Source organism: Dufourea novaeangliae, unplaced genomic scaffold (assembly GCF_001272555.1).
Source record: "Dufourea novaeangliae isolate 0120121106 unplaced genomic scaffold, ASM127255v1 scaffold172, whole genome shotgun sequence".
In the NCBI taxonomy this organism is placed as follows: Eukaryota; Metazoa; Arthropoda; class Insecta; order Hymenoptera; family Halictidae; genus Dufourea; species Dufourea novaeangliae.
This window is the reverse complement of record NW_015374058.1, coordinates 1-21,649: the sequence shown is the minus strand read 5'-3', so window position 1 is coordinate 21,649 and position 21,649 is coordinate 1. Positions and strand designations below refer to the sequence as shown.

The 21,649-nt window shown below is 41.0% G+C and overlaps 3 protein-coding genes across 3 annotated transcripts in view; 1 reads left to right on the top strand and 2 right to left on the bottom strand.

The window, feature by feature from the left end:
* The window catches only part of LOC107190061 (sterile alpha and TIR motif-containing protein 1), a 23,258-nt gene extending 8,438 nt beyond the window's left edge, over positions 1–14,820 (top strand). Inside the window, exons 5-9 of the mRNA XM_015578784.1 lie at positions 10,023–10,124; positions 11,397–13,394; positions 13,483–13,649; positions 13,767–13,988; positions 14,644–14,820. Coding sequence (XP_015434270.1) covers positions 10,023–10,124; positions 11,397–13,394; positions 13,483–13,649; positions 13,767–13,956 — 2,457 coding nt within the window. The 3' untranslated portion in view covers positions 13,957–13,988; positions 14,644–14,820. The remainder of the gene's footprint in view (positions 1–10,022; positions 10,125–11,396; positions 13,395–13,482; positions 13,650–13,766; positions 13,989–14,643) is intronic.
* Positions 14,821–17,201: 2,381 nt separating this feature from the next.
* Positions 17,202–18,603, bottom strand: LOC107190109 (histone H3.3-like). Its single transcript, XM_015578842.1, has 4 exons — positions 18,412–18,603; positions 17,896–17,932; positions 17,649–17,797; positions 17,202–17,587 (listed from the first exon to the last, which is right to left on the bottom strand). Exons 1-4 carry the CDS (start codon positions 18,435–18,437, stop codon positions 17,416–17,418), a joined length of 384 nt encoding a protein of 127 aa, XP_015434328.1. The 5' UTR covers positions 18,438–18,603; the 3' UTR covers positions 17,202–17,415.
* Positions 18,604–19,119: 516 nt separating this feature from the next.
* Positions 19,120–20,986, bottom strand: LOC107190102 (myeloid differentiation primary response protein MyD88). Its single transcript, XM_015578836.1, has 6 exons — positions 20,807–20,986; positions 20,385–20,581; positions 20,218–20,313; positions 20,031–20,158; positions 19,799–19,967; positions 19,120–19,706 (listed from the first exon to the last, which is right to left on the bottom strand). The coding sequence occupies exons 1-6, from the start codon at positions 20,953–20,955 to the stop codon at positions 19,120–19,122; spliced, it is 1,326 nt and encodes a 441-aa protein (XP_015434322.1). The 5' UTR covers positions 20,956–20,986.
* Between the last annotated feature and the right edge of the window lie 663 nt (positions 20,987–21,649).

Sequence of the window (21,649 nt, the reverse complement as noted above, 5' to 3'; positions counted from 1 at the left end):
GGGGGGTTGATATACTAGCTTTATTAGACACTTTTGTGTAAGAGTTAAAGAAAGCATTCAAAAAACGATCATACTAGGAGGTATCCTCCCTCGGTAATCTTCGTTATCTTCCCCCAATTCGAGTCTGTATCCTTCATTCTCACTTAAAATTGGACCACAACTGATGATTCCCTCGCTATAAGCTCGCCGCCGGTCCCGAATAAGGAGCTTCTAAACGGGGCAATACTATTCACACCTTCGATACATCTTCTGACTCATTTAAAGAAATACACTATTGTAAATTCAAGGGAAAATACGCATAAACTCGTGTTTAAATAGTCGATCCTGATTCCACAGAAACTAACTCGAAAGAAAGCTTTCGAGAAATTATTTTTTCGATTCTTATCCGAATCACGATTTATTACGATTGTTCTAAAACTCCGGTAGGAAAAATCGATTGGAGATCAATATTGAAAGAAAAAAAATTGCAAAAGTGTTGCAATAACATAATACACCATTCCGTTAAAGTGTCTCCCGCCGTGTTCTCGAAATTTTAGCGATTGGGGGTTTCGAGGAATTCCTCTGTGCAAAGAGATGTCGGTCTCGGAATGTGGGTTCTTCGCTTTGCCGCCGCGGGAATCATCGAACCCGCGAAGACAGACAATTACAGGGCACCGTTGTACGATTACGCAGACAACGGAGAAGCCCGTTTTCGACGAGGCCACACACGCATCTCGCCTATTTACGCGACCGTCGTTGTCACGCTAAATTTAGCCGATTTCAGTCCCGGGACCAGTAACATAGGTACCACACACGGCTTTTTGAGTCATCGACGGAACTTTTGACGCGGAGCCAATGACTCTACGCCGGTACAATGTTGCGTTCGCTGTTCTTCGATCGATGATCTTCGTTTTCGGTGATTACAAGTACATTTCGACTGGATACGTCGAACCAGACTAGAAATAATAACTCCTCTGATACAGCGACTCACAAATATGTTCACTGGAGAACAGTCGGATTTATATTTCAGCAATATACTTACAAAATCGGGAATTTTACTGCTACGTTGAAAACAATTTATCAGAAAAGAATGACAGAACTAACGATAAGCAGCGTTCATGAATTGGAATTGCATAAAAATTTGTACACTTAATTGTTAAGTACTAAGTTAATGTACACTTAATTATAAATCATGAATTTCGATACGAATAAGTTTAATTGCCGATAATTATAGGGGATTTCTTGAGGCGATCAGTTCCGAAGCGTTTTTCGATTGTGATAATCCTAGGGGATGTTCTTGAGGTGATCCAGTTGTGATAAGTTCGATCGTGATAATCGTAGGGTATATTCCGAAGGTCATCACTGTCATCAGTTTCGAAACATTAGATTGTGACACTCATAGGGAATTTTTTTTTGGTTCTCGATAGCGAATAGAATTCAGGCTATCTTCGTTTTTCAAGTCAAACGAAATGCCAAACGGGGTTTCCTGATTCCCGCATCGAACCATTTTCCCGCGAAATCGCGCGTTATGATCGCCGCCACGTAGCCTTGACTCTGCACAGAAACACGCGAGGTTTTCTTTTTTCTTTTTTTTTGTCTTTATCGCGGAATCTGTTCTCACGAAACCATATTCGCTGCGATCGAAACTCCCCCTCAGGGGGTGGCTCTGCCTAAAGACTCGAGAAAAGCTCTGATTGGTCGGGGTTTTTCCTTAATATCGTTAACAAAACCTCGGATAACATTTTCCCTAAGGAAAAACCTGATCCAAATCTCCTCACGAGTAACCCATTTCAGAGACCTACAACACTTTCCTTATACCTACCCTGTGTATAAAAATAGAAAAAAAAATGTTTGTGATTATTAAATAATTTGAGAATGATAGGGTTAAGGTCGAGGCTCCATTTCAGACACCTACAACACTTTCCTTACACCTACCCTGTGTATAAAAATAAAAAAAAAAAATGTTCGTGATTATTAAATAATTTGAGAATGATAGGGTTAAGGTCTAGGCTCCATTTCAGACACCTACAACACTTTCCTTATACCTACCCTGTGTATAAAAATAGAAAAGAAAAATGTTCGTGATTGTTAAATAACGTGAGAATGATAGGGTTAAGGTCGAGGCTCCATTTCAGAGACCTACAACACTTTCCTTATACCTACCCTGTGTATAAAAATAGAAAAAAAAAATGTTCGTGATTGTTAAATAACGTGAGAATGATAGGGTTAAGGTTGAGGCTCGTGAGTGTCGAATCACGTCAAGTGTATCGACGTCCTGTGGCGAAGGGAGGCCACAAAGGCCGGTTCCACCCACGCGTTAAGACGCTCGCCCGTTTCCATAGGGGTGGTCTGTGACTCACGGGGGTGGTGGAGGAGGATGTGGTCGAGGAAACGCTAGGAAACCACCGGCGCGTCGATCGATACCGCGTTCCAGGGTAGAAATTCAGTTCGTTCCTGGCGCTGATAGTCGGCGGTTCACTGTGTATGTGTGTTCGATGGGTCAACAATTGTCGAGCCTCGCGCGGGGACTTTTTCCCATTTTGAGGCCCCGTAGCGGTGTCGAGCGACGTAGAATTATGGCGAACCGTGGCCTCGGGTGTAAAGTCACGAAAACGGTAGGACGACACCCCAAAAGAGTTCTTTTTTTTTTTTTTAAATCTTCCTTTATTCACGTGTAATCGTACGAAGAGAAGTGCGTTTGGTTGTAGTCTCTGTGGTGACATAATTTGCACGATCGATCGTATCTAGTCGCCTGAGGTGGTTTTATGTATTGTGTACTCGCGATGGAAACTGGAAGATCGCGTGTTGGATTCGTTGGGCACGTTGTTGGTGTTGTCTTCGTGGATTGTATTTAGTTTCGAAGCTGAGTTAATACTCGAGGTTGGCTCTCGATGACCAACGAGGAATATCGACCACCGATACTTGTCTCTGGCTATAGTTCGCCTAAAGAAAATGTATGTCTTCGTCGGTTAAAAATAGGAACAAAGACCAGAGCCTGGTAGAGTGAAACATATCTATGAAGTTCCTTCGATGTTCAGGTTCGATGTAGATAGATATTTCGTTCATTCACGCTTAACACTTTGACTGCCACGTCGCCCAAATACGAGTGACACGTACATTGCAAAGAAGCTGGATTATCTAAATATAACTATAAAACTTTTGCGTAAAATTAAAATCGCAGTATAATTTAGAACCAAACCAACAGCCTCTATTAACTGTACACATATATTTTCGACGATTTATGATTTAAAAAAGGAGATAAAGTATGTCTGACTACGTACGACCGTTTTCACTGTGGCAGTCAATGTGTTAATTCGAGTGATTTAATTCAGTGATACATTCCACGCAAGCGTTTGACGGAAGATGGGATTGTAGAAAGTTCGAAGACACGTTTGCGTCTTTTTTATTCGAAGTAAAAAACCCTTCCAAGCAATAGTCTGTATACAATTACCAGACACCGAATTGGCCGTCAGTTATCAATTAAACCATCATATATAAATAAAAGGGATAACTTTAACCGATTCAAATGTTACAAACCTTTGATACGAGGAGTAAAACCTCGTGTCTGGTATTTCCCTGTAGTTACAAGACCGCTTCAACGATTAATAACAATACATTCACCCTCCCTTCCAGGCGTTTTTTAAAATTCATCACGGACCAAGAGACAACACCGTTTTCTCGTTCAGCGAAGATTGTGCTCCTCTCTATCTTTCGCTCGAACCGATCGACAACCAACGATAATTGGCTCTTTAACCTCGAGGAGGACGATAAGTGTCGTGAACGGAGTCCGTTCAGTCGCGTGTTTTCCTCGGCTAAAAACGGGTCGGTCTGTAATTAGAGGGCGTGCACGATCGCCGATGATCCAATTACAGAGAAGCGATCGGTGATTACAGCGATCGTCGTTAATTGAAGAATTGCAGTCTGCGCGCCGGTTTCACTTCTCTCGTGGAACGCGTCGTGTTGCGTTCCCGTCTTCCTTTACGTAATCCGGCCGACCTTCCGGGGACCATGGTGGATCGTGTGGTTCACGTTCCTAGAGACTATCGATCCCTCGGCTGGTTAAGTATTCACACGTTACGAAACAAGATCGATTCGTCCGTACCGTTTCTAAACCGCAGGGATGTGTTTCATGGAAATTCGTAGCTTCGGAGTTTGTCGAAATTTTCATTTTCGTTTGTCACACACGACTATCATACAGATCAGGAATTCCGTGAAGTCTACAATGTAACTGGGTATACTCAATGGTCATTCAGTTTCCGAATACGGAAAATCGAGGTGGAAGTAATGGGGACAGCCAATGTGGTAGCAATGGGTAGGATGAAGAAAGAATTCAACGTGCAGATCTTTCCGAGCATTATTGAGAATTTTTTACGAAAAACAGAACACCTGAATATCTTTATTAGAATTGAAGAAACTATATTTTTTTTAATTCAAGGTCATTTCAAGGTCATAGTATACTAGGTCGTTGAACTGACGTCTTGACATTAGCTACAACACTACGAAGTTAAATCTACACTGTGCCATTTAAGAAACCATCGATGACCTACAAATAACCTTGAGCATAACATCAAACGAAACGTTTGTTTATACCACGACCTTTGTCTCCTTGAACGATATAACGTTTGCCACTGACATATTCTCCTATCTCCAATCCCAACAAAGCTATTCAAGTGTTCTGTTTCCCACGACACAGCTTGTACAAGTGGCCCACTGTATTTTATCGAATCTAATTCTTAATTCTGCTTCCTGGAAAATGTTGCTTCGTGAATTATGTAAATATTGTTCCTGTTAACGACTTGGAGATGCCGCAACTCGCAGTGGTTCACGAAGACAGTTTACCGAAATTTTGGAGAACATTTAGAGATTTCCGTGAATTATTTTCAAAAGAGATTTACCGCGACAATTTTCGTAATGTTTTGTCTCGTTTTGCGACATTCCGCTTCTTTGTTGGCCCGCGAAGGGACACACGCGCGAGAACCGTTCATTGAGTGACGAACATGAGATCATCCGTGAGATTTCGGTCGAGATTTTCGGGAATCGTTGCCAACGGAGGGGGAATAGGTGTCACCGATACCATCCCGGAACACCGAAATAGAGCTCTCTCGACCGTGAATGTTTCTCGTGTTGACTGCCAGATACACCACTCCCGCTTCTCCACAGTCGGGAGCTTTGTCAAGGACATGTTCAAGGTCCTCAAGGTGTCCCTATAAAATCACTACGACGAGAGAACTCCACGTTTGCCATGAGAATCATCTTGGATATTAGATGACAGATATTCTGATAAAAGAAAAATATATTTGATCTAGAATTTATTAATCACCGTTTATTGATATTATAGCCCAAAGAGAATTCTAGAATCGTTTCAAGAATTCCATTGTTCTGTTGAAATTTTCGAAAATACGATATATGGAAATGATTATCGATAAAAAGTGATAATGTTTGTTTTCTTTAACTACGATTTCTACCGACGATTTCTCGTAATATTAAAATCGTGGAAATCATACTTTCTAATTAAAGAGGAAGGAGTACGCAGCGATACCGATAAGATACTCAGAATGTCATTTCCTCGATCTCGCTTCTTTAATTGTCACTTGTCCGACTGAAAACAACTTTATTTATAGAACACAACCGAAGCATTTGACACCCTTATCGTATTCATAGTCGAGATAACGGGAACGGGTCTTTGCCAATTTCATGCTTATTTGATGTAACGTAAATTTCTACTAAATACAACACTGTATTCATTTGGTTGCAAAACATGAGATTTTAAATAGGTTTTGCAGTTACTACAAAAATAACATTTGCGAATAACCGACCGTGGATCATATACATACAGGATGTTAATAAAAATATCGGACACTCTTACAGGGTGGATTCTGCATGTAAAATCAAGACGAAATTATGTTCAAGGCTTTGTTTCCCAGTTATTAATTGTTGAAAATACCAACGAAATACGCGTGAAATACGTCTGACTCGAACGGGCTATTCCACTTGAGAGGCGCGTTCTTCAACTGTTTCACCAGTTGATTTCATTCATTTTATTTCATTCATTTTATTTCATTCATTTTATTTGATTCGTTAGCTTCGCTAGATCACCGATCGATTCCACGTATCAACGTATGAACCTGTGCGTCTGTGATCCGGCTTTAATTTCGACCTCTAAACATTAAAACTCCCGTCGTGTAAAGGTGTTCCTCATCTTGGCCACATCCTGCCACCGTGACGAAGCCCGCCGATTACGTAATGGCCGACCGCGCAAGTATGCGGACACCTCGTAACGGCGACAATCCATGAAAACGGCCGGCGAATCGGCGATGTATGATGCTACCGCTATTTCTGCCCGGTGGAAAAATAGAAACAGAACGTCGCCCGTCCACGGAATTTCGTCTACAATCCATCACGTGTGGTCCTCCCCCACCCCCGTTTGCACCCTGACGTTTCGCTGGCCGGAACGAATTTAACCTGTGCATCGCTCGCGAAACGCATTCGAACGCGGCCCCTGGACCTGTGTCGAGTGCGCGTCGCGTCGTCTCGAACCAAACGATACATCGATATATCTCGCCGTCTCGAGACTCGATCGTTCGCGGAGCACGCCGCCTCTTATCGATACGCAGACGCACGCGGAAATTTCTCTCTCCGTTTACATCGAGAAACAATTCGAACTAATCGAAGAAATTGTTTACGAATTCGATAATATCGATCCTCGTAGGAAGAATTCGTTGAGTCAAATCGATACCACTCTCGATTCGCGAGGGTAGAAACGAAAATCTCGTTGTGTGTCATCCGTGATATGCGATCTCGTAGAGATGAGTGCACCGTGGCCAGTGCATCGCGGCGTGATACAGCGAAAGATGTTCGATCGCGGTCACGTGGTAAGTTTTCATTGACAAGGGAAGGCACGGAAGTGTCCCCCTCCGATTTTGATGAAACTTCGTATGTCTGTTACGCAGTCAAAAATAAGGGATACGTATTTTTTGTTATCGGTTGCGACGCGACTTTAAGGGGTGAAACCGCCTCTTGAAGTTGCGACCCGAAAGTACTATCTCGAAAACCAGAGGAGATACATGAAAACTTCTAATGGACAAGGTTTGCGTTTTTTTATGTAGAATAATATGGTTCTAACAAATTGGCCAAAATATAATTTATTTATAACAAAAAAATTTGGGATCGAAACTTCGAGGGGTGGTTTCATCCCTTGAAGTCGCGTTTCGGTCGATAAAAAAAAATATGTATCCGTTATTTTTGACTGCTAAACAGACATACGAAGTTTCATCAAAATCGGAGAGGGACACTTCCGTGCCTTCCCTTGTGAGAATTTTTAGGTTAGGGTGCGTACGCTTCTTCCCGCGCGCGCGTTGTTCGGTTACTATTGACGGTCGTACGGTAGATTACGCGCCCGAGAACACGCGTTCTCTCGTGCGAGTGCATCGTTCAAATGATACAGAGGGTATATACTTGATTTTACCTGGAAATCTTCCTGCGGGGCGTGCTTTTATTAAACCTCGGGGGAGAAGGAAAAGTATCTTTCCGTTCGATAAATAAACGAATCGCAGCCGACGGAAAGGCAGGAATTATTTTTCCAGTCTACGCACAGTTGGCGCTCGGACGATGAAATATTCGATGCGGTTCACTCTTGTTCGGCTTTTGCTTTCGTTTACGATGTGTTTAAGAAGACGGTTATCTCATATCCAACGAGCGAACATCCAGATTGAATCGTTTATAAAGAACGACGGGGGCCTGGGTTCGACGTAGTCATTCATGCTCGATGGCCAGTCAGACGCGCAACCTATCATTTATTTTCATTTCAGCTACGATATTCGGGAGGGGAGCATCAGCTGACGCGAACGTTCGTCGTAATATCTGAAAGCCGAATGACGACGAATACACATATAATCCCGTGGAATTTGTTTACCCATTGTGGTCGCTGTATCTCGAAAATACTGCGAGCCGATTTCTCCGAGAAGAAAACCACAATTCCTCGGTCCAAACCCACTGAACACCGTCTAATGAGTTGAGGCATGCGCGGATAGTACCTGTCGAGCGTGTTCTTTCTATGAAAGTCTCCAAAAACTAGTCATAGGCTATAAATATCTCGACGCGATTTTTCGAGATCGCAACGAAAAATTCTCCGTGTAATTCCATTTCAAAAAGTGGCGTAAGAGAAGGGCCTCCTACCATTTGATAAATTGATTTCAAGTACTAAAATAAATGTTAACTCGAATGTTAATTTGGTATGAATTTCAATAATTTCGAATACCAAGTGGTAGGAGGCGTTTTCCCTAATACGTTACTTTTTCTCCTAGTGAAAGCCGAAATTGCTTGTGGGCGTACACCAATGAAACTGACCCGTCCTCCGACGAGATGTTTTTCCGAAGGATGAAAGAATGGGGCGAAATACCCACCCAACATATCCCCCCAACTACTGTCAATCATTTCAGTGACAACAGTCGTTATTTTACTGCCATTGCAACTATCTTCGCGCTTGCAACCGGAGGTGTTTTTTTCCCCCAACGAAATCGCGCTCTAAAGTCCGTTCTACCGATAACACGGTGACCGACGACAACGCCGCCAAGCTTGAAGGCCAGTAAATAGAGGGAGAAGCGCGCGTGTTGTGTGTGTGTTGTTTTCGATCGCAAGGTGGCCGCCGGGTTGAAGGGAAACGCGTGTATGTACATTACAGTGTGTGACTGGCGACGACAGGGAGCCCCGTCGTCTCTCTCGTGACGATACGCTCGGATTATATTTAGAGAAATACGTCAGAAGCCGACCGAAGAGGTCGAGCCTCGGCCGATGAGCTTTCGACAGGCCAGTACTGTTAAGCAGCTCTGTCGCGGAAAGTCGTGTTCGCGCGCAACGAGGCTTTTCACGCCGGCTACCACGCGTGTTTCTCTCGTAACGCTGGGCACATAATACACACGCAACATCGAAAGTGATTACATCCTCCTCCGGGGAATCTGAATTAAAGAATTTTAACAACCCATTTCTTCGGTATTGTGAAACTTTTCATTAATCTCTGCCAACTGATGAATTGTCAATCGAACCCTTTTTTGAAATTGTTGGTTTCTCTTCTGGGCTTTTTCCCGCCTTATCAAGGCAATTCCCTTCTTGTGATCCGTTCCAGCGATTATCGATCCATTCCGAATTATCGATCTCTCTTTTTCAAGTTCGATTCGGTCGGAAGATTTCGTTCGGCGATTTCTTCCATCGATTTTTCTTCTCAATTAGCGACTCAACCGGTCGATCCTTCTGTGACAAGCGTGCCCTTGAATGCTGTGAACGATGATTTCTTGATTTGCGCAGTTTCGTTCCACGACGATCGAGCCGAACGAGGATTAATGAGCAGCTGAATGAACGGTACGATACAAGTGTTACGATTAATTGGTATTTTCACGTAGTTAGCGGGCATGTCGTGTCGATAAAATTGTGCATGGAAGAGGGACAGTGCAACGATTGTGAGCTGCGTCGCGATTCTATCGCGAGACTTGCGCGAATTAGCGTCGTTAGCTAGCCAGCCATGAGTGGGACCTTCGAATGCGTGCTAATTCCCTGCAACGCGTGATGAATATTAAACTTTGTATTCCCTTGTGGTCCATCGAAAGCTTGTGAATCTTTGGGACGTATTAGTATCGTTCGACAGAAAAAAGGAAAAAAACTTTCCATTACGTATCGAACGATTTTCCTGGCTACTTTAATGGCTCTCGATGACTTTTTCCGCGAAAACATTCGCGAATTCCACTTCCGGGAAGTATTTCTCAAACATTACCTTCCTCGAAACAACACCGTCGGCACCTTCTCGAATTTCCACGTCCTTAGAGCGTCGTTTTAAAAATTCAAATTGACCGCCTCGCGCCCATCAAAGTCCACCGACACGACGACACTCGAGCAAACTTACGGTAGAGACACCCTTGAACTTTCATTTCCATACATTATCATTACGGTTCGGTCGTACGAGAAACAATTACGATCGCTTAACGGCCGTGCGCGATCTCGTAAAAATGCGAATAAATGTATGCTCATTTTCGGTCGGTTATTTTCTTTTGCAGGAACAGCGAAGCCTGAAGGCAGGCGATCTGTCGCACCAGGAGAGCAACAATATGGCGGCGTCCACCATGAAACTGCAAAGCGACTCCTTCAGTTCTGAGAAGGTGAGACGGATCAAGCTTTTCTAATTATTTCAACGCAACAGTGGCCTAGAATCGAAATTCAACAGCTCCAATGGTCAAAAACAGATTTCTTTTATTTTCCAAAAAAAAAAAGCTCTCAACTTATTATTAACCATTTGTCCCATGCGTTATTGTGCGACTTAGACCCTTCAGTATGATCAGTCTTGTAGAAAAATAGAAAGAGAAAAGATTCCTTAAGAATTCATACTTCCATACAGACGTGAGAATCGATGAAAATTTAAATACAATCATGAGTTCCAAAATGTTTCGTTTGCTTGAGTTATAAATAAACTCTGACGATATCACCCGAGGAAAATTATCGAAACTCCAAACGGAAGTTCTCTTCTGATTGGATAGTTCCGACGTTTCTCGAGGATTTTCATCAGAGGTGAAAAACATTTTCCGAGAATCGTCGATGGCCACAGTTGTTGGTTAAGCTCTCCCATGCCTGTTGGCCCGCCCCCAACGGGAATCTGTTTCCCGGGGCGACGGGCCACAAATCTTCGGTTTGATAGCGGTGTCTGGCCGTTTGGCTCGTGACGTACACGCCACGATTCGCGCCATTTTACGCGAGCCCGTGAGAACGATCTCGAAACCGTCGAGATAAGTGGGATCCACGGATTTAAACACCGGCCAGCTAGCCAGTCGCGTTCAGTCTGTGTTTCGAGCTTTCTCGAGGTGGGCATCCCTCGGTTGTCCGGGAAATACGTCCAGAAACGATGACGATGAGGAAGTGGAGCCTCGATTCTAGAATGGTACCGGTCCCCGTTTTGCTCGTCGATGTCCATTAATCGTGGTAAAAGAAAACTAAGAACAAGGCAGTACCAGGATTTGAACAAACAATCGGTTATCTCGCATCGTCGGGCGGAGTATAAAAATATATTTCTATCTGAAATTACCAGAAGCTTCGAAACGATAGGAATGTTTTTCATGTGTGTTACGTGGGCGATACAGAAATAATTTTTACATTGAACGACGGGAACCGTACGTGAGACAGACCGTGATAATTCTCCCCAGTTGCTATTCGAGCCTGTGGATGTGTTGTTTCCCCTGTTCCTTGCCAAGAGCTCTTCCACGTTTCTATTACGACCGGTACATATTTTCGAAAAATCCTATACACCACCAGGGTGCAGAGTAGCTAAAACGTTTAGAGGGATCGTAGTGGAGTGAAACCCCTAATCAGCCATGTTAATATTAATAACTAACAATCACGATTCGATGCTCTAATCGTCTCTAACTTTCGTCCTCTTTCAGAAAGCGATGGCGGCCCAGCAACAACGACAGACGGTCACCTCGACCGGGATCTTCAACCACGAGAAACACATGGCGTCCAGCTCGCAGTCCAGCATCACGATAGCCTCGAAAGGAGTGACATCGAAGTCCTCGATGATCACCGCGGCGAATGCGGTGAATCAACTGATGAACGGAATGAGGCCAGGCGAGGACGATCTCCTCTCGCTGCCTCTGGACGATCTGGATCTTCTCTGCTCGAAGTCGAATCCTCAGGACGTGGATCGTGCGATCGCCAAGTATTGCAGCTTTCTGGACAGTTTCGTGGAACGATTGAAAAGCAACGACGGGAAAAATGGCAAGGCTCCGTTGCTTCTGAACCGGGTGAACGAGATCATACGAAAAGCATGGGCGGTGCCCACACACGGCCACGAGTTAGGCTACACCCTTTGTAACACTCTGAGAACGAGGGGCGGTCTGGATCTACTGATGTCGAATTGCGTGGCCAGCGATCAGGAACTACAGTTCTCATCGGCGAGACTGTTAGAGCAATGTTTGACCACCGAGAACAGAGCTCACGTTGTGGAAAACGGTTTAGAGAAGGTGGTGAACGTCGCCTGCGTTTGCACCAAGAACGCGAACTCGGTGGATCATTCGAGGGTTGGAACGGGTATATTGGAGCATCTGTTCAAGCACAGCGAAGGTACCTGTAGCGACGTGATCAGATTGGGTGGACTAGACGCGGTGTTATTCGAATGCAGGAAGAACGATGTGGAGACCTTGAGACACTGCGCAGGTGCGTTAGCTAATCTCTCTTTGTACGGTGGCGCTGAAAACCAAGAGGCGATGATCAAGAGAAAGGTCCCCATGTGGTTGTTCCCGTTGGCCTTTCATAACGACGACAATATCAAGTACTATGCCTGTCTGGCGATAGCCGTGCTGGTTGCCAACAAAGAGATCGAGGCAGCGGTACTGAAGTCCGGTACCCTGGACCTTGTGGAACCTTTCGTTACGTCGCACAATCCGTACGAGTTCGCCAAGTCCAATCTAGCACACGCGCACGGCCAGAGTAAGAACTGGCTGGAGAGGCTTGTGCCGGTATTGAGCTCGAAAAGGGAGGAAGCCAGGAATTTAGCTGCTTTCCACTTCTGCATGGAGGCTGGGATAAAAAAACAGCAGGGCAATACAGAGATCTTCCGAGCAATAGGTGCTATAGAACCGTTGAAGAAAGTCGCCAGCTGTCCGAATGCTATTGCCTCCAAGTACGCGGCGCAGGCGCTGCGTTTGATCGGAGAGGAGATACCTCACAAGCTCAGCCAACAGGTGCCACTATGGTCCACCGAGGACGTCCGGGAATGGGTGAAACAGATCGGTTTCGCCGAGTGCGCGCAGAACTTCGTTGAGAGCAGAGTAGACGGTGATCTTCTGCTCCAATTAACGGAGGAGAATCTCAAGGAGGACATAGGACTTACGAACGGGATCAGGAGAAGACGGTTCACCAGGGAGTTACAGAACCTGAAGAAAATGGCCGATTACAGTAGCAGAGACACCGGGAATCTGAACAGTTTCTTACAGTCGATCGGACAGGAATTTTCTATTTACACTTACAGTATGCTCAACGCTGGCGTTGACAAGGATTCGATCAGGAATCTGTCCGAGGATCAATTGCTGACCGAGTGCGGGATCGCGAACAGTATACACCGGTTGAGGATACTAGATGCGATCAAGAATATGCAACACAATCAGCTGGGCTCGTGCGAGAACGAGTCGCCAGACAAATCGTTGGACGTGTTCGTTAGCTATAGGAGATCGAATGGCTCTCAGTTGGCCAGCTTACTGAAAGTACATTTGCAGTTGAGAGGCTTCTCTGTGTTCATCGATGTCGAGAGGCTAGAAGCCGGCAAGTTCGACAACAACTTGCTGCAGAGTATCAGACAGGCGAAACACTTCCTCCTTGTGCTGACGCCCAAGGCTTTGGAAAGGTGTACACAGGATACTGAGTGCAAAGATTGGGTCCATAGGGTGAGCGTCTTACCTATTGTTCACGTGATTATGTATCCGTTCGTGTTGGATAAACTGGTCTTCTATACAATGTTGATCGTGTTTACAGGAAATTGTAGCAGCTCTTCAGTCACAGTGTAATATAATTCCCATCATAGACAACTTCCAATGGCCAGAACCTGAGGAACTTCCTGAAGACATGAGGGCGGTTTGCCACTTTAACGGTGTACGTTGGATTCACGACTACCAGGACGCCTGCGTAGACAAGCTTGAAAGGTGAATACTTAAATACAATAAACTGAATCCTGTCTGTACAGTACAGTATATGTATATGTATATATATATATTGAGTTTGATTTGATAATTGTTTTTTAAAACGTCATTGTTTTGCAGGTTTATGCGCGGTGAAATACCAGTCAGATCAGAAATGTCCGGTGGAATTCCAAGAAGTATGGCACCTAAAGACGTAACCCAACCGAACACACCGGGTAACACGAACATTCGACAGCCACCAAACTACCAACGTATGCATAGTAACGAGAGCAGGGGCAGTGACAAAGATTCGACGGGTGGGCGGGATTGACTAGAGGGCCCGCCCACAGCTATACCGAGCAGGTAGCCATCATTTGCGACACGGCGATACGCTGGTACATTTAGTAACACTAAACTTTAAGATGCAACTTAACATTCTGTTTTTATTTCCATGCAGCCAGGATTAACAATCGCGATAAGACAATCACGACTAGGTCAGTCCGTGGAATTAGATTTATATCCGATTATGTGTTTAAATGGTGTTAGTTGTATAGTTGGAACACGGTTACTTGATTTCTCAAGGATGCACAAGGGTATACGAAATCGTGTTTTGATGATTATGAAACAAACAACAGTGGACGTGGTCAGATAATACGTCGAAAGTGGCCACGCCCGCCCTCGATAACCTTGAATAAATCATATGATTTTGTTTCAACAACAGTCAGTGTCTTCTCAACTCGTCTTCCATGTTCTGCTTAATCATTCTTATTATCTTATGATACACCTTTATTTAAAGTAAAGTTATTACGCCACATATCCTCAATTTCCGTTACAATTTTTCTCAAGTACACTGGTTTCGAAATCTAAGCATGATGCTGTTATCGTGTTCTATAAGTGTGTATCCATTGTAATGAAGCTGTACTGTTGGGTACTGTGGGGCCGCATGGTTGCTAAATGTACTTGTAAATGTATAATAGTATTAATGTATCAGAATTAACGTATCGTATTTAAATTACAGGTTTAGACAATCGTCAAGTCCGTCCCGTTGGTTAATGGGTCTACCACCCACTTCTCCGCGATTGAAGTTTACTCACACACATCCTGGGGGGAGTCCAGTACCCCGACGACCCCCGCGTCATCCTCCTTCCCCATCCACTAGATCTCGTTCGTTGGAACTGTTGGACCAAGATGAGAAGAAGTCAGTCTCCCCTATCAGGGGGCCCGAGCCACAATCAAGACCAAGGTCCAGAAGCTTGGACGGCTTACTAGACGAAGATGGTATGATACCAGACATGAAGACTGACGAGTCATCTATACAGAACGAAAGTGAAACCACCATTGAACCCCTCGAAACTCTAGATAGATTGCCTGTCCCAAGAATAGAAGAATCTATTCAACGTAAACCAGAAGATTTAGGGAACAAGGTTGAGGGTGGACCAGTCGGTGGTGAAATTTATTCTGAAGCTAAAAGCGTAGAGGCCAGTTCTGAAATGATATCGAACGAAAATCCAACGCCGGTTCCTAGACAGCGAACGAAGACACCTGCTGTAGAGGCGAAAGAAACAAGAAAATCAATCTTGGAGGATCTCAGTGACAGGGAGGAGAATAATCCACCCACGCGACCGCCAAAACCGAATCGGTTCATCAGCGTGGATGGACACCTCTTGACTTCAAACGATGAGGATGAAAAAGAGGATTCCCAAACTAGCTCGGAGAATGTTGATCCTTACGATGGTAACGCGATGTTGAAGGAGCGATTAGTGGCCACGGGAAACGATAAGTCGACGCTGCTTAAGACGAGGAGCTGTGGTGCGGGACTTGATTCCGACGAGAGCATTTCGTCTAACGATTACAAGCCTAAGACGAAGGAGCAGGGCTCGCTTCTGTCCCTACCCACTGGGGTTGAACCGAAACGTAAGAAGAACTTTATGGACAAATGCGTGAATAAAGTGCGGTCTTTCATGAGGAAGTGATACGCGACTTCCCGGTTACGGTGATAGAGACTATTATTTAATTTTACAAGGTTAATTGTAGCATGTCGATATTAATTACTCGGACATCGTGGTCCCAAAAAGCCCCAAAAATCGGTATATATATAGTATATATTCGCCTGCCATACTTCTTTTTTCTATTTGTAATAGAAGAATTGTTTTCGAAATGTACAGACAGTATTCCCTTTCTTCTATACACGCGAACAATTCCTTTCTTCTTTTTTTTTTTATTTCAATATGATCTAATGAATGTATATATTTAAGATATACAGAAAGGTGTTAGAATCATGCACGTGAGTATACATGATGTTTGTATAAAAGACTAAGCGCCATGGTAGAGTTACGAATGATTATTTTCTTCTATATGATGACAGGCAGCATGAAAGTGTAACTGATGTTGTGCCTATTACAAAGTGTCTTCTTATTCTAATTGTATTATAATTACATAAACGTGTAGATAGATAGCATTGTTATTTGTAATACTATTTTTTATACTCGTATTCAAGAGTTTTGATCAGTCAGAATCACGTCTGTGACACGTATAAATTGCGTGATGTTATATACAACAAACAATAGTTGAGAAAAAGAAGGGACAGAGATCCCTAATTGTCCAAGACCGCTTAAAACTCGTGGATTCGAGTACAGTCGGTTTAGTACGTCAAACGTAATGTTCCGCTTGCGATGTACGCCGTGAGTGAAGGCAGCTAACGCAATAGTAACAAAAATTCTTAACGTAATACATAATTGGTTACGCTACCTTATCGTTTAATATGCCTTTTCATCATTGTTTAACCGACATTGATTATCTTACGTACGTAGCAAGTTCGAACAAACGCCGCGCGAAGTGAACCTTACGAAGCTTCGACATTGTACTGTTTTAAGATCCTGCCTATGAATCAAGAAATGTATATTTTACCAAAGTTTCGTAAAGTAAAGTCTAAGAATTTTATCAGAAGTTTAAATGTTTCCCATGAAATAAATTTTATTTAGCAAACTATGGCATAATCTATGGTATGTTACTATTTAAATTTTAAAAGATTATGTTGTACATGCTTTAATTTTTTCCGAAGCTTAGACAACATCTGTACAAGCATATTTGTGTTAAATACTACCCTATGTCTAATCACTACTTTTTATCTCGTCATAGGTATACCCTCAAATGCTTCAATTAATATGTCCTGCAATAAATACTAAATCAACTCATACAGAGTCATTAAGATGTGCCAATAACAACGCTGACCAAGGATGAAGTCTCGTACATAATTTTGTCAGTTTCTTCTTAGTGTCTACTGTTTTTAAAAGACACTTATATCATAAAGACTCTATTATTAACAATTTATTAAACAATGACTATGTGTTATTAATATCTCATTAAATATAAACGGTGCGACGGGAGCAATTGTAGATTCCGTGGGAACAAATTGGGAGCCATTTTTTAAGATATAAATTGTTAAGAAGTACTATGTAATATTCGGCGCCAACTATTTTTCGATGTCAACTATCGTTACAGCTGAGTGGGAAGTGGTTGGAAGCTACGATTGTAGCGGAAATGCACAGTGAGTCCGGTTAATATATCCTAAACGAGTGAAGATAGAAAATAATTTATTACTTACTTATTGAGCCATACAACTCCAATACAGTTATCATTATTTATATTTAAAAAATATCATTGATACTGCAGCCTTGATAGCACATATCTTACACAACAATAACATCAAAGTAAGCAACATGACATGTCACAGTCAAGGACTATAAAATATGTTAAATTTCTGCATTGTCAAGATAGGTATAAAAATATTTTATTTGTTGACAATGTCACTTCTTCCCCTGAGGCGTCGTAGAAGCCTCATATCATGGACTTGTAAAGTTATTCGTTTGGCGTGCATTGATAATAGTGTGCAATCTTCAAAGAACTGCACAATGTATGCTTCTGTTGCCTCTTGCAACGCTTCCAATGCACTTGCCTGTATTCTAAACAGAAATATGTGTTCATTGAAGAAACAATTACAATACTTAGTATTTAAAATTTTACCTAACAACACCTGAATTAGGAAACAGGTCCGAAATAATCTGTCTAATTACACGCATAAAAACAGATTTTGGTATAAGTAACTGTACAGTTTTCCTCAAGTACTTGATGTCTTGTAAAACATGTCGCCTTCTGTATATGATTTTGCTTTTCTAAAACAAAACACGTGTGTACAAAATGATGTATTAATAAAAATAGCATTAGTAATATCGCATAAATACTGAAATACAGCACAATACATGTGACTTACACTGGGTGTTTCACGTGAGGTTCGACTTCTGCTTGATCTAAAATAATACTTTCTGTTTAAATTATGATAAACATACAGTCGGGTATGCTAGAACGAACGTATTCTGCCGATTGTCCCAGTCCGATTTCGTTACCATGGTAAAGAAACCACTGATGACATGAATCTATTGGTAACAGTCGAGAATAGTATTACAGAATCAGTTGCCATATTTTGTTATAGTTTGTGAAATTACATACAATATTTTAATGTATGTAAATGCTACAATCAACGAGGTTTTAGAACCAATTAGTTTGTTGTAGCATACTCCACTGCCTTCGTTATATACAGTTCGAAATGGATCTTTCCAAACAAAGAAAATTTCAAATTTGTATTATCTTATTTTAATGAATTAAATTAATGAAAGTTAGTGTAAATTATGCTACATATACCTTTTTACTAACAACGCTATTATTTGATACATAAAAGCATTAAATATATGACTAACTATAAACGGAAAGAAGAGAACCGTCAACTAACCTTGCTTCACCTTTCCGTCGTACCATTTTCGTTTTATCGGAGCTCACTGAAATTTCATACTCATTCTTAATGTCTTTTCTGCTTTTAACATACTAAACTTTAGTAGTATATAAGATTAAGTCAGAACAGTGGACAAAATTATGATTAAAATCAGTACGAATCAAAGCGCGAAAACATGAAACGTCGCGCAAACTCAACTACAAACTGCGAAATGACAAATTTCAGTCTTGTTTGCGCATATTTCTCTCGGTTATCTTAGTTACCAACGTCTTAAACAATTAATTGAGCATCATTATGCCTCGTGTAACATCATACATCGAGTGACTTGGAAGTACAAACGTGCCAATTTATAAGTATTCATAGATTGAGAAATACTTCATTATGTCACCCGGTGTATGACAAATTCTATCGCCCATGTTACAGAGAGACCTCTGGTGCTCATCCCAGCTGCGCGAAGTAGTTATGGTCTTATTTGGTTTTTAGTGTACATAACTGTATTATAGTGCCCTCTGCAGGAGATCTATTCAATCGATCGTTTGCTTCACCTATTTTGTTCCATTATTCCTTTTTATCAATTTTTTACTTTACTGCTGTATACGAATAGTTGTAAATACGATTTATTAACAATTAATAACTTGGCGTCCCTACATATTGTTATAAAAACATATAAAATATTAACAGGTAAACAGTTTTTTGTATAACAGAATATTATTTTACAAGTACTCTCTTCATGTATTTATTTATGAACTTCGTTTTGTGCTTCTTTTCTACAGAGTCTGTCGCAATAGTCAATGTATCCAGGCCTTCAAGGGATGGTAAACTTACTGATTCTGTAATCGGTATGTATTTCTTTTTATCATTCTCCGATTTTCGAGTCCATTTCCTCATTGTCCATTGTAGGAAATTATTATACTTCTTATTGTTATCTTTATGATTGTTTAAATTATCTTCTGGACTCTGTAAACTCTCTTCCGTTTTCAACTTGTCCTTCCCATTTCCTATATGGTTATTTGGGTCTTGCAGTGGTTCCAAAAGTTTTCTGTCCTGTATATTTACTGTTTCATTTTTTTCTAATTTGTTGTATTCTTTCTCCTTCTCAAAATGTACTGCTTGTCTATCAGAGTTTCCATTTGTGTTATTCTCTGTTCGACTTAGTGTGCAAACAGAATCTCTCAGCTTTCCCCAAAAATCGTACAAACCTACTCTATTATAATCTAATATAAACATGTAATTCAACTGTGATGGTAACTGACATTTCTCGTAGAGGCATGGTATTACTTTCCTTTGTCGTTTTTCTGTAATTAATAATTAAATGTTAAATAAGTAAATGTTACAACACAAAATTAAGATTATAATATAGTGGTATTAAAGCATCAGGAAAACGTACCAATACCCAAAGCTTGGGCATAGTTCAAAAAAAATTTATTTGCTGAACTTTTCAGAAAATTGGATGAGATTATAACAATTAACCTGTTACACCTTTCTGATATCAATGTCATCACAGCTTCATGCTCAAACGTTATTCCTCCAATTAAATCTCTATCTTTTAAACAGAGCTGAAAGATGACAGTCCCATTTATAGTTTCTTATTATCGTTGTCATCCATTTTGTTCCTTTACCTTTAAGTTATACTGGTTCTCCAGCTTATCCACCATTTCAATAGCAAAATTAACATCTTCATCTGCATATAATAAAAATGCATCATAATATTGATTTTCAAATCCTTGTTTTAGTCTGTGAAGGTCATCTATTAAATAAAGAAAATGTTATTTGATAATATATTTCTATGTTTTAAGGATTACTTACCTACAGTTAATATTTTTTCATCAACTTCATTGGCAATCACATTGGCTGATGTCTGAGATCTTTCTAACTGTGACAAATATGTCTGAGAATCTCTTTCTACAATATAAATATATACTTAAAGGATAATTACAAATAGCTTTTTAAAAGACCATATTGTAAGTACATACCAAAAAGTTCTACAGTATCATCCAATATATCCCACCTATCAAGTTCTTCTAATATTACTTGGAAATCTTTAATTGTAGCATTTTTTTGTTTTTGTTCCCAAAATGTTAAAATATATGCTGATGGATCTGGTTGCGATATTAATAATGGCATTAACTCTCCACTCAAGTTGGATAAATGTGCAAAACCTCTCCAATCCCTAAATATTTAAACATTTGCATAAATTGATAATACATTAACTATGTTAATGTCAATAAATATGTGTAATGTATTAAATATGCACACTATGTCAAATTGTAGAAACATATAGTCCAAATTTTAAAATCAGATCTGTTGAAGGGTAACATTTAGTTTAAAACACACATAAAATTTATATCAAGTATAAAAAAAGTGGAAACCCTTACTCAATTTATTAATTAATTACCTAGGCAAGCCATTTTCAGATGGAATAACTTTTGGAGGATTTAATAATGCCGAAACAACTTGCTTGGACTCAACGGACAGAGCAACAAGTGGCACCGTTGACGGATCAGCTGTCATTCTTTCAATCTGATTTAACCTCAAACTATTCATGGGTGTAAAATATGATTAAACATTCGTTGGTATTCATTTACGTCACAAACATTGATTTCTAACACGGAGATCCGCCCAGAACACATGAGAGCAAAGTTTGTCTTTTTTAACAAGGGGTCACGTTGTTTATATCAATATTTACACGGAAAAAATACATTCTATTCTATTAAATCCGATTACTATTAACATAAATACATTTATAATAACAGAAAGGACATGACAGATGAGAATGCTCACTAGTAGAGATTAGAGATGGCGTGCAAAATCACTAACGGTGATATATCACAGTGATCACCGAATCACGGTCACGATCGTGATTTAACTTCATTTACAATCGTTATTGCGATTTTTTTATCTTGAGTGAATTTTCTCACTGCGATCGTAAGTCCTTGTTCTTTAAACAGAAAAACGTATTCAATATGATTTTACGATGAATTACATTACTATTTCTGTTTGTAAAAATCAGTAGAAAAAACAAGAAATTCTAAAAGAATGATTTGTCAGGTAACATCTAGATTATAATTTATAATCATTAATTCATTCATTATTCCTTCACTTTATACGATATAACTCGAATTTTTCCACCAATCAGAAACGATCACGAGAAATCACTGTGAAAAATCATCGTGATTGGGAATAGTGTTGTTAAAATGAGCCTCGAGTCTTGAGCTTTAACAGCTCGAGTCGCGGTTCA